The following is a 13689-nucleotide window of genomic DNA, read 5'->3' as shown; positions in this document are numbered from 1 at the left end:
CTAGTGATAGCAAGATGTAATGATTTTAGATTAAAAGAGTATAGACTTAAATTAGACATGAGAAAGAAATTCTTTATTCAGATGGTAGCAAGGCATTGGAGCGGGCTGCCCGGAGAGCCTCTGGATTCCCCATTGATGGAGCTGTTCAAGGCCAGGTTAGGTGGGGCTTTGGGCAACCCGGTCTAGTGGGAGCCTCCCTGGCCATAGCCTGGCAGGTGGGTGGAACTGGCTAGTCCTGTCTTTTAGGTCCCTTCCAACCCAAACTGTTCTGTGACTCTAAGTCTCCGAGTTTAAACTTTGCCTTGACCACTTTGGTTGATATGTGTTATTTCACACATCCTTTTCCATACTGAAATATGCTGGCTAATATACACATATTGCTCTCAAACCTTCATAAACACGGGTTTATGAAGGGTAAATTTTAAATGTCTTACTCAGATACGGGTTGAGCAGTATTGGAGAAAAGCCTAAGACTCTGCACAGCCATTCTCCTCTATATTCCTTTGAAGAACTGAGAACACTGCAGATGTGGCAATTCAGTGCATCTTGCATTAGACTGATGGTTGGTTTTTCATTGTTTACTTTTCTAAAGCACCTAATGTAATTCAAGAGCAAGGGTATGATGTGGCTGAAATCCTCTGGGGCTCTATTTTTGGTTAAACAACCTTGATTATCATCTGTGTTCTCGTTTGAGGACTGAGTGCTGCGATTACTGACACACAAATGTAACGGTTGCTTGCGCAGTTTTATATAAAAATACACTCCGTTCAGATTCCTTAAATAACCTTGGTTAAGATGTTAGTGCTAAAGTGTTGGCTTGTGAGTAGGAGGTAAATTGTATGTTGTAGTGTTATATAAAACTGACTCACATGAGTAGGTGAGAATCCCAAGAATATCAGAACACCCACACTGGTGAAAGAAAGATGCAAAGCTTCCTCTGTACAGCATGTTCCAAAGGCTGCGCTAACAGAACCAGCTTTAGTTTGTTTGAGTAGTAACAGAATTTTTCAGTGTTTTAAGAAATCAAGTGCTACTGCTTTGACTGTTTGTCTTGGAAAATGGAACTAAAGGTGAAGGATTTTGTTCTGAAAAAGCTGCCTGCAGTTCTGGGTAAATAGCTGCTGAAAATGAATCAAAAAGTTGAATTATCCCCACCTGCAAGCAATAATTACATTGGAACTCTATATTCCCTTTAATTTTTAATCCATGGCTTATGAAGAGACAGAACTATCTAGTTTAGAGAGAACATAATTGCAAAATGATGTTGTAGTTGCAAGGAACGTACAGCCATGACTGCATGACTTACTAGGATTCTTAATTATGTATACAAATCAGATAGGTTATAAAGTTAAAACTCAGACATAGGCCAGTGTGTTGCTGAATTGTTGGTATTTTTCCAAGAGTAGCTCAAAATTAGATTCTTTGTTTTTGTTCACATACCTTGCTGAAGTCATTGTAATTAATACAACAAACTGTAATTGCATTGTTTACTTGGTGATGTTGCTAACATTTCAGAAGGGTTGCCTGAACGTAACCCAGACACACAGGAATAGAAATAATGATCATTTAAACACTCTTTCCTTCCCTGAAACTTGTGTTATGAAGCTGTTTCAGTATTAATGTCTTTCTGATGCAGATGACTTCTTGTGGCTGTATGACATATGCCACACAAGCTTAGCCTCAGTTTCCCTTCTGCTTCTCTAATGAACTGAATTTTGAACATCTGTTTCTCCTTATGCTTTACAGAGCTGGTTCAGTCTTCTTGACGTCAACATAACCATCAGATCTTCCTGTGCTCTATGAGGTTTGAAAAATTATCATCCCTTCTGTCTTTCCTTTTCTTTTTTTTCTGATTTTCCTCTAAGTTCTGTTTTCTCTCCAAGATTTTCTGTAGTGCAAGTGCACCTTTACAAGACTGTTCTGATAGTGTGTGCTGAGTCTTGACTATCCGGTTCTGGGGCTCTGATTCATTCAGTTTTGTGTGGACCCTTAAATTATACTCGTAGATGCTTGTATTCTTTTTTGTCTGGATCAAAATTAAAGTTTCGAACCTATGTATGCTTGGGGTGGACCAACAAAACAGCCGATTTCTCTTTCTTCTCTGCATGCATATTCACCTATCAGGATACTTTCTCTTAGTTTTATTTTAAGTTAATGCATCTTGAAAGGATAGAGATCAGATTGTGTGTTCCCTTCTATTTATGAAAGCTACTGCTGTGTGCAAAGCCCACTGCTGACCCTACAACTGTGAGAGGTATATGAATACCAGGAAGATTGTAGCAGAATGTGTAATGCACTGCTGTGAGATTCTGATGTGTTCTGTTAGGAAAAAATAGCAGCATTCCTTCACAAACGGACAGATTCAGATGCCAACCTCAGGATTCACTGTGAAGAAAGGAAACGTTTAGAAATGGGAAAGGAAATGGAGGGAGCTTGCTGTTGTCTGTGATGCTCATTGCCTAGTTGGACTTCTGTGCTGAAGGGAAGTGTAACTGAGAGATCTAAAATGATTTTTCCTGCTTTTCTGAAACTTTTGACTGTGTGGGCTGAGCCTAAAACAGGATGCGAAAGTGCGTATCATAGCTCTGATTTTTATTCTTGGATAGAGCTATTATTGAGGTGTCAGCTGAACAGATGGGATATGAACGATGAAGCTCAAATTGGGTAACTACCAGTTGAGAGGAAATGACTAATTGAACTTCAGAGAACGAGAAGTCTGTCTTCTTGCAGTCAAAATATATGAACTAAAAGTACACATTTGTCCCTTCCGTGTATCTGAAGATCTGTTTCTTTATGTTCATGTTGGCAGCTTGTCTAACTGCAGCAATGTAGGACGTACTGACGTTTGTTATAAATGGCAGCTGCGTGTTTTTAAGGTTACATAAAGCAAAATGTGGGGTATTTCTTTTGAAATGGTATCATGCAATTATCAGGTATCCGATCAGTTCTGTATGATCTGGGCTGTAATGATAGGGAAGTTCCATACACTTCTAAACTAATCCTTGTGGTTATAAAATGTGGGGACTCTTGGTGATTTCCCTCTCAGTGGATATAAGCTATTTTTTGTGCCTTTAAGAGCAGATACTGGACGACTTAGATGTTGTAACTACATTAAGCAGTCATGTTTAAGACTTGTTCCAAGACTGAAAACTTCAGGGCAGCTTTAAAAACAATTTTTGAGCACCTGATTCATGTCAGTCCATGATGTATGTAGTTAATGTTTCTATGCCTAAGCGATGTAGGGGTTGCAAGCTTAGGAAGAAAAGCCAGTAGTTTCCCTGCTTCAGCCTTTGATTTTTTACTACAAATTACTGTAGCAGAACAGATGGGAGAGAACTAGATTTGAAGATTTATTGCTGAATTACAGCTCTTTAATAGGGTGGGAAGTGTATGTAGAAGTACCATATCTTTGTAACCATTAACAGAAACTGTACTGTCAGTTTGGGAACACAGAATTGGAGATGTGTGTGCTGCTGGCAAGGTCCAGGCTGATTCTCTGTAAAATTTGGGTTCTGCTTTGTAATTAGTAACTTTTTTCCCCCTTGTGGTTCTTCACAGATACAGTTATTAGTATAATTAAGAGTGTAATTCTAATTTCTAGCTTCAATGTGTTAATAGGCTGAGACTTTTCTGTACCAACACTGTAGTCTTTCTATCTCTGAAATTGTTTTTTGTGGATTTATGGAACAGGGAGAGGTGGAACAAGCATTGCATTTCAGCTTTTCCTTTTGGAGATGAAGCAATTGTGTTTCTCTTGTTATTTCCTACCATGGGAGGCTCAGCTGCCCCTTAATCTTTCTATTAGCTCTTATCCACTTCTCTTTTGGCTTGTATTTATCTTCCATGGATGTGAGTGATCAAATTGTATGTGCTATTCTGGGTAGCACTGCTGCATAACAGGTTTCACTGAAGACATACTCACTTGAAGTTGAAAACAGAAGGTTCTATGGGCAGAGTCTGAAAATAATTGAAAGCAGTGAAATAGAACAACTTCCTGTAGTCCTGCAGATACTTAAGTCATCAAAGTGTAAATGGCTGCAATAAACTAATGAAAAAATATCATTTCATGAAAAAAATCTGTTCCTGTGGCTGACATACTTTTAAGTTTTTATTTTGATTGCTCTTAGCTTTCAATTGTCAGAGCAATTTATAAATTTCTTTGTTCTGGCTTGTTTCTCTGAAAAACAGAATGAAGGTCCAAGAAGTTGGTTTGCATGCACCAAAACACAGTGCAATAGGACCTCATGTATTCTCACTTTCATCTCTTTAAAATGTGTGGCTCACACTAAAGTAGATTTATTCCTGCTGTGTAGGAGATGCACGCCTAAAGTGACGTGATTTTCATTTCATTATTCATAATACTCTGCTAAAATAGAAGCTGATATACTGAGAAATACTGTATTTATCAGCACAAGATGGCAAGGAACATTTGTATTCCTGTTCTCTCTGCCACATTTCCTTACCAGCAGATGCTACTGAATGCAACGTACTTTCAGATATTGCTGTATTTGTGCATTCCCTTTGATATCCTTTAGGATTAAATACAATATTAAAGAATGTTTTTAGCTTCATCTTGAGATGCCTCTGCTTTGTATGTAGCTGATTGCTACATTTCTGCATTTGTTTGCTACTTATTTTCTGCATTCGTTTAAGGGGTTAAAACTGAAATTAACAATGATTCTCCACCATTAGGTTGTTGTACATTCCACTCAATTTCAGTCTTCAAACTGTTTTTAAAAATCAGTCTACTGAGAGAAGTTGCCACCTTTAAGAATCTGCAAGAAAGAATTCTTTTTAGAAGTATAATGGAAGCAATTTGTATTAAATGGAAAAAAATCATTCTTTAAAGTAAGCAATATATGGCATTATTTAAAAATAGAATTGTGTATTTGTTGTCTGCAAATTAATGTCTCTGCCCAGCTGCAAATCACAAACACAAAGGCTCCACGATCTCAGGTTGCCACTAAAAATATTCTCTTCCTGCCTTTTTTTTCCTTTGCCTGTGTGGATTTAGCAGTTATATTTTGTTCTGGCTTTTTTCTTTTTTTTTTGATTGTTCCATCCCAACCAAGTTTGAAGTGGAAAACATCTAAAAAGCTGAGGGACTGCTATAAAGTGAGTTACAAGTAGATTGCAACTTACAAAACTGTAAGCTATATAATATGCGTATTTTCATGTGTGTGTGTTAGTACAAAGAAAATGTTGATGTTGAAATCTACACTTTCGGGTTGAATGAGCAAGCATCAATGTACCAGAGCTCTCAGAGTATCAAATCTGTATCCAGCACATCAGTTCTGGGAACTGCCTCTATGTTTTCTGCCAAGCTTTGTAGTTTGGCCATAGGAATGTCCATTTTGGCCCCATGGCAAGATGTATGTTATTGAATGTGATCACAGCTGATGTTGTTAGTACTTCGAGTACCTGCATGAATTTCCATACACCCAACACTGAAAAAGCAGTTCTGTATTATTTTAAAGGGTTTCTAGTATCAAAATACAGAATTTTAATGTCTTGTTATGTTAAATTTAGTTACAGTTGCAGAGACCTGGAAGATCTCAGTTTTTTTTCACAGAAGGAATGTTTCATTTGAGTAGCATGGTGCAGTGGGTGCACATCTACTCGTGTGGCAGAGAAGTTTGTTGTCTCAGAAGATGCAGTGGTGGGGAACAGGCAGTGGGGAATTTATCCAGAGCAATTAATCAAGACTAATTTGTGTCTGTGACTGAAAGCTACTGGGGATAGGAAGCAAAAGCTCAAGGCAAAAGTCCTTGGGCTTTTTATTTTTAGTTTTAGTTTGTTTTTTTTTTTTCCCTTGAATGTGATGGGACACTGGGACACAAGCAGAGTGGCCTGTGAAGTTCATTCTCTCCTGGACCTTGAACTGTCTCAATTTCTAAGACTTGATGCTTTTCTGTCAGTAAACATTTACAAATCTTCAAAATGATGAACTGCATGCAGCTGTCAATCTATTGCTGCCATTCAGTTCAAGCAGCAGCACCCAGTGCTGTATTTCTCAGTGGTGTGACCAAGCCTTTTGGGTGGCACTATGATACAAAACAGTGGGAGTTACTCTTCCACTTCGTTTTTTATGAAAATTTGGAAAATTATGCAGTGCTTGAAAAACTCCCCAGATTATTTATTAGCTGGAGGATTAATCCAACCTCCAGTTACTTAGCTGAAACTCCAGCAGGGAATGCTATTGAGATTGCAGAAGTTGGCACTTTGTGATCATTTTAGATCTTGCTTTTAGATCTTAGCGTTGATTGTGGCAAGAAGGTTCTTAGCAAGTCTGAAGCTTTGTGCAGTCTGGTGTTGTTACAGGAAAACAGAACTTTAAGTCACCCTCATGTTGCAAGACTGAAAGGGAGTAGATTTTTTTCTTCTTTCTTAGATTAACGTTTTTTATCTTCCTTTGAATTTGTTGGTGTGTGAATATGATATAGGGGGTCTAATTACAAGAGTTAAACTCTTACTAATTACAAGAGTTGAACTCTTAATTCTTTGGATAATGCTTTCAAATTGGATAATCTTTGGATTTTTTGTTTGCTTGGGTTTGTGTTTGGAGGTTTCTTTTTTCCTTGGGATTTTGGTTTCTTGGTGGGGGTGTACTTTTTTCCAACTTGTATGAAGTTGTAGAATAGCAGAGCTAAAAGTCTGTGAAATAGCTGAGAGCTCAGTTTGTGAAACAGCTGAGGGTACAACGGTTGGAAATAGGTGACGTCAGCCACCATTTGGTGGTGTAACTGAATGTCCAACAAATAATTCCATTGGCCTTGGTCTAATTTCAAAATGTTTTTGAAGGAGTTTGTGTGGGCCAGGAGCAGTTAAGTTCCCCAAATCCTTTCAGACTTCAGAGTATTAATACATATTAATTGTATTAAGGCATAATGTAACATACCTATAAAGAAATTTATATCAGAGGTAGTGTTTGTTCAGGAAATATAAATTTACTTAAAGAATTGCCTCTAGAGTTGCCATTATTTTCTTTGCTTGGAGTAAAGGGCTTCTAAATGGAAAAAAAATCAAGTTCATTTTCCAATGCTTTGCCCAGTACAGCTGGGGTGGTGAGAGGACGTCTGTTTCTATTTCAAAACAAATGGAACACCTCTGGAAGTGACTTTTTTTTCTAAATCAGCGTGCCATAGAAGTGACCCTTAATCACAAAGAATCAAAAACGATGCTGTTCCTGAAAGACAGTAAAATTGAAGATGTACTTCTTGCGCTGTCTCTTAAGATTAAATTTAATATAGCACTAAACCAAAGCAGCAATTCAATTCCACTGTATGTTCTTCAGTAATACTAACAAATTGAGTATACAATTTTAGAATAACTGGTGTACTTACTATTACAATCATACCAAAATTACTTTTACTGTTATTGTCAAAGGCACTCTAAAGAGGAAGTCTCTCTTTTTTCCTTTAGTCACAAAGAAAATATTCAGGATTTGCTGAATGCCTAACTTACATTCACAGTAAGCAATTTATAACGATTGGTTTATCAGTTATATTTACTATTGTTCTTTTTCTTTTTTTCCCCCTTATTGCACCTGTAGGTGTATGATTGCTGATGAGGTAAGTGATTCCTGTTACTTTAACGTCACTTTTTCTTGGTTTAACATGCTTCATTCAGGAGAGTTGGCAGTGGAGCCCAATTCCTGTGGTATTACCTAGATGTTCTGAAAATACTGAAGTGGAAAATACCAAATACTTAATTTGATGGAAACCTAGGGTGTGCTTTCTTTAATAGTGAAACTCATGACTTGTAACATTTTAAATTTATTACAAAAATATTTTATCTATGGTAAGAAATCGCAAATTGAAACTTCATGATGGATTAAAAAGTTATATATAACAATTAAATGTAAAAGAGGTAATGTTTAAGGACTGATGTAGGTTCCAAGTTCTGGTTTTTAGTAGGAAGAAGCTTGAGGAGATTTCAGTCTCGGCAATATTTATCTTTCCTTTGAATAGGTTTTTAAAATGTTTTTGACAAATTAACAAGCTGAAGAGTTTGGTCAACTTCATAGTCTATCCTACTAAGTCTCTGAACCAAAAGCCTTTTGAAATCACTGGAAAAGATACTTGGAGCTTTAACAAGCAAGCCAAATATACAGTATGTGTGAATCCCTTTAAAGAGAAGCATCTTCTTTCATGATAGATTAACTGTAGTAACAATGATTTCCAAACATAACTTCTGTTTTCAGCTTTTTTTTTTCCTTTTCACAGATGGGACTAGGTAAAACAATTCAAGCAATTGCTATTTCCTACTACTACAGGAAGGAATGGCCTCTCTTAATAGTAGTGCCTTCATCTTTGAGATATCCTTGGGTTGATGAGATGGAAAAGTGGATTCCAGAACTATCTCCAGATGATATTATTATCATTCAAAACAAAACTGATATTGGGTAAGTTCATTATTATTCATTAGGAAGTCCTGTTTCATTCTGTAAACTGATGGCAGTATGTATGTGAAAAACACACAATATATAGATGTTCATAATGAAAAGTAAGGATTTCAGCAAGATGAAAGAAATTTCAATTGGGTTTTATGTTTCAGCAGAGGGATGGGTTTTGTGGTTGTTTCTTGTCTCCTCTGTAACTGAAAGGTCTGATTTTTTGCACAGTGGCAAGGCTGTCTGCTGAAGATTTGGTCACTTTGGGGTGTTTCCTATTGAACACATTGACCATGTGTCAGCTCTGATGTATTGTACTTGTTAGTTTCTGGAAAACATTTTGAACACATTTTTGAAAAAAAATTTAGTGTGTGTTAGAAAATAAGGACTTAATTACAGTTAACTTTCTATCTAGAGCACTGATAAATTTAAATGTTACTAAGTATTCTCTAACTGCAATGGTCATTGTGATCCAGGTTTTTCATCTTTAGGCTTTAGAAGCCTAAATTCGTTACAGTGGGACTACAAGTCTTAATGCTATTAAAGTAACTCTCCTATTGCAAGGAAGCACTGAACTAAAAAGGTATTTCGTAATCTGTTTTGCTGTAATAACTTGGTTAATTTCATAGCAGTGTCTAGATATTGTTCTAAGACCTGGACAAAGAAGACTGACTTCCATGTTGTCTGGAGAGTATCAGGAAATGACTGCCAAGACATGCAGATGAGAAAATAGCTTGGAATCCTCCTTGGGGTAACTGTAACCAGACAAATCCAATTCAAAATATGTTTAAAATCTTAATTGAGGGATAATTACTATTGCTAATCAAAATAAAGCTGTTAGAGGAATGTGGGAAATGAAATAAAGATCCATTAAGCGAGAGTTTTTTTATCATTTCAGTTGAACTGCACATAAAAACTATGCTTACACTGCTGAATGCAGCAAAGAGAAATGTGGAATAAGGGAAATGTGAAGACAAAAGTAAATGGCAAACAGAATTCTGTTCTTTTCACATTCTGAAGTTCTTAAAAGGAATAAACCATAACCATTACTACCTTTGTTCTCAACGAGATAAGAGGAAAGCTTGGCTTTCTATTTAATTCCCAGGAGGCTTCCTAGCTGTTGAACTAATGAATATTTTAACATAAAGGATGCTTTATGCATTTGTAAGAAAATCCAAAAACAGAGCTGACACACTTGGTTTAGCTTTGGGAAATTGTGCTTCTGTGTGTTCAACCTTTTGATTTCTCTGATTTCAGTACTTTGCTTTCCTTCTGAACTTCAGCAACAAAGTGTACTGCTTGAATGTTGATTACCTTCTTAATATAAATAGGTTAAAATATGCTTAGGTCTCTTCCTCCATGTCTAGAAGCATGGATGTACACATGCACAAACTTTAATTACTCTTTAGTACTGTAAGAAACTTTAGCTTTTTGGATTGGCTTTTGATCTCTTTCTACTGGGGAACAAATGAAAATCAGGCCAGCAGAGTGGTAGTTTCTGACAGATGAATAGATCAGCTTTATGTCTTGTTCTGGTAACTTGTTTGCCTAACAACTTTGTGCTTCTGTGTTTAAAGGCTCCTGAAGGGCTACAGTGCTCTCTAGTGATTTTAAAAACAATTTGTGCTTTATGTCCTTGTATGTTTTAAAATCTATTGTGAGAAATCATTTCCAATACTTGTTTGGGTTTTTTTAATTAAAAAAAAAAAAGTCGTCTTCTCAACCCACGAGGTTTTTTCATATTTTCTTCCTGTCCATTTGAGGGGGGTGAGTGAGAGTCTGTCATGATGGTAGCTTAGCTTGTTGGTGTTAAACCACAATGATATCCCCTGAAAATGGTAATGAAATGTGTGTAACTTAGAAATGTAGGATGCTAGAATTTTTATTTCAATTGAATAGCCAATATTATTAGTCAATCTAACAACTCTATAACTAGCCAATCCAAAAGACATCATACTTGCCTTCTGTTATTTAAAAAAAAAATCTTTCTGGAACTTGTTTGCTATGTTAATTTTCCTGCAGTAAAAATGTACTAAGACAACTTCTGAATTTTCCCTTTTAGGAGAATATCAAGCAGCAAAGTGACGATTCTGGGATATGGCCTGTTAACTTCTGATGCCCAGACTTTAGTAGACACTCTGTATAGGCAGAACTTCAAGGTAGTTGTGGTTGATGAATCACACTATATGAAATCCAGAAATGCTAAACGCAGCAAGATTTTATTGCCCATTGTACAGAAAGCCAGTAGAGCAATTCTTCTTACCGGAACTCCTGCGCTCGGTAGACCCGAGGAGGTATTTAGCATCCTGCGTGTTGTTTCTTCTTTTTTTAGGGATAGCATCAATAATATTGAGCATGGAATTTTGTTATTTTCATGAGTAGTACGGCTGGTGGATATAAGCTTAACACAATAAGCATGTAATAAATGAGAATTATTTCTGAATAGTATTATCCTTGAAGGCAGTTTGTCACTGACATTTTTTTTTTTTTTTTATAAAGCTTTTCATGCAGATTGAGGCACTTTTTCCAGGAAGATTTGGAACTTGGAGTGAATATGCCAAAAAATACTGTGATGCTCGTTTGAGGTATTACTGTACTTGCCCTTGTATTTTTCTCATGAATGACTTTGATTTTCCTCTCATATGAAATGAAAGAACCAATAAGTAGTGTCTCTATTGTGGTATTACACCGTCATGTTTAGAGACCCAGGGAGGTGGAACAGGCTGCCCAGAGAAGTTTTGGATGCATCGTTTTTGAAGATGTTCAAGACCAGGTTGAATGGGGCCTGATCTGCTGCCTGATACAGTGATTGGCAACCCTGCCCACGGAAGGGGGGTTGGAAATAAGTGACCTTTGAGATCCTGCCCACACCAAGCCATTCTGTGATACCATCTCTTCCATCAAAGTGAATTAGGGACCTTACAGAGGAAGAATATCAAAAATACATTGTACAAACAGAAAATAGGTTGGCACATACATACACTGGGGGTTTTTTCAGTGTTTAGAGATGTTTGGCAAGAGGATTGAATTGATGGGAGACTTTACTTTAGGAATAAATTGGAAGCTATTAAAGTTCGAGAGAAAGTGTAAGTGCCAACGTTCTGTTCAGTAAAATGACTTGCCAATTTACTGTTAATATGAAAAGTATAGGTTTTACTTTTTGAGCTGGCATTTCAGCTAGAGCTGAAACTTGAGTTTCTGATTCTCATTGCAATGCTCATGTCATGTAACAATTTATCTCTTTATTATGGGATTCAGTCTTTTTGCTGTCCTACAACATTTGTGGAAAAGAAGATCATATGTTAGATTAACCAAACAAAAGGAGAAAAAAGGTCCCAAAAGCACAGCAGTATGTTTGTTCTGTTTGAGAGATTAAATATGGGCACTGTAAGAAGGTATGAGAGGGGAAAGAACCTTTAAAAAGATTTCTTAGCTACCATTTTGCATGTACTAAAACTAGTAGTTTTTGTCAGCTAAATTGTTAGCATTTAGATTTAATTTTTACTGTAATACTTGTCTAATTTCATTTTCATGTAACTTGGGCATTTTTCCTCTTATCATATATATGTGTTTTATCAGCATCTGACTTCTAATAACAGAGTGCTGTCTGATTTTCAGATGGAGAAATGCTATTTTTTCTATGGTGTTTTGACTAAATGCATCTGTAATTTTCACACCACAAGTGTGCGTGGGTACAGCATGGTTAACGACTCCATCACAGATGATTATCTTATTTTTGGAATACCATAAATATATTGAAAATCAAATTCGGGTTAGCAAGCTCTCAACAGATAACATTGTTGTCATGACTTGGCTGGAACTTAACATCCTGTGGTAATCCATTTGGTAGCTTTATTTTATGCAGAACTTTCTGTGAAAGTGTTTTTTACTTAGATGTTTATAGACACCTGTTTCTAAGGATGAGGGTTGAAGTGTTTCAGCTACCATTTCTTACATCCCCAGTGCTCAAGTTGGAGGGATGAATGCTTTCTAAGGACCAGACACACACTGAAGAAAAGATAAGAGCAAAAGTTGTAGCTGCCTTCCATCTGTCTAGTGATCTGTTATGCCATTATTTTGCCAGTGTAAAAATGAGTCCTCACCTCCTTCCACACTGGTCATAATCAGCCATCTGAAATCAATAGTACCTTTATAAGCCCAATAAAGCTTAAAATTCCTTTTTTTTTCTTTTAAGGAAAAAATTACCAGTAATACCAGTAAAATTTACATACTTGTACTCTCCTGTCTTTGAGAAATGCCACCTGGGCTTTTCTCCAAACCCAGCAAAATCTGCCGTGCTACAGATTTTGTTGCTTCTTGGCACTGTTGACACAGAGAAGCTCTTCTCTTGCAGCATGTCCTTGAAAATAAAAGAAAGAAAAAGAAACACAGCTATTAATTTATTTCTCTTTTTTAGCCTTGAGCTTTTTAACTTTTAATCTACTTCCCCTGTTTAGCCTTGCTTTTTTAATACAATTACATTTTAAACTGGAGCATTTAGCTTTGAATCCTGAATGTACATAAAGTGAATTCAGATGGGACAGGAAAGGAATTTCAATGATGTTCTTTGCAGCGTTTATGATTAATTTCTTAATCAGCTGTTACCCTCTTTAATATCATAAAGAAGCACTATGGTAGATTCTTCTGATTAGTGATAGACGGGATGAGATAGAGGACTTTGTCTGATGGGGAGTCAGGTCTGTGGGTTAGAAATTAAGAGCTCTGCCTTGAGTGTTGGAAGGAATCAGACAGAAAGCAATCATCTTTCCAACATAACAACGCTCAGTGTTCCTGGTTATCCTAAATGCCTTCATATCTGTGTCTTACAATGAACTGTGTACTGCAGGCTTCCATTGGGTTTGGAATAGCTAGCGTTCACCAAATAATATTGATTTTTTTTTTTATTTTTTTTATTTTTATTTTTTTTCATTTTCAGATTCTTTGGTAAAAGAAAACAATGGGACTGTAGAGGAGCTTCAAATTTAGAAGAACTACATCAACTTTTAAGAAAAATAATGATCAGAAGACTGAAGAATGATGTTCTAACACAATTACCTCCCAAAGTTAGACAGCGTATTCCATTTGATCTCCCACAAGCCGCAGCTAAGGTGAATTTTCCACATCAGCTAAAAAGATATTTGTTAGTAAATGTCTGTGTGATTATATATATTCATATATATTCTTATATGTGTTTATATAAGCATGTGTAAATATTCTCCCATTCTTTGTAGCTACATGTATAGCACAGCATCAGCTTTTTTTTTTATTATTATAATGTGAAGAATATGGGTATGTCA

General features: G+C 36.4%; 1 protein-coding gene across 10 annotated transcripts in view; it reads left to right on the top strand.

The window, feature by feature from the left end:
- ZRANB3 (zinc finger RANBP2-type containing 3) overlaps positions 1 to 13689 on the top strand; it is a 36620-nt gene that overhangs the window by 9333 nt on the left and 13598 nt on the right. For 7 of the 10 annotated variants that reach the window (XM_042827068.1, XM_042827072.1, XM_042827073.1 and 4 more), the window contains exons 3-7: positions 7553 to 7571; positions 8226 to 8404; positions 10455 to 10686; positions 10892 to 10977; positions 13329 to 13500. In XM_042827068.1, coding sequence (XP_042683002.1) covers positions 7553 to 7571; positions 8226 to 8404; positions 10455 to 10686; positions 10892 to 10977; positions 13329 to 13500 — 688 coding nt within the window. Of the gene's footprint in view, positions 1 to 1746; positions 1805 to 7552; positions 7572 to 8225; positions 8405 to 10454; positions 10687 to 10891; positions 10978 to 13328; positions 13501 to 13689 lie in introns of those variants that run through there. The other 3 variants (XM_042827076.1, XM_042827075.1, XM_042827077.1) reach the window with 3 other exon arrangements.

Source organism: Centrocercus urophasianus, unplaced genomic scaffold, assembly GCF_019232065.1.
Source record: "Centrocercus urophasianus isolate 14NV4802_14NV808 unplaced genomic scaffold, USGS_Curo_1.0 seq_28, whole genome shotgun sequence".
Lineage (NCBI taxonomy): Eukaryota > Metazoa > Chordata > Aves > Galliformes > Phasianidae > Centrocercus > Centrocercus urophasianus.
Note: the sequence above shows the minus strand (reverse complement) of the source record. Positions and strands in the feature narration are given on the sequence as shown.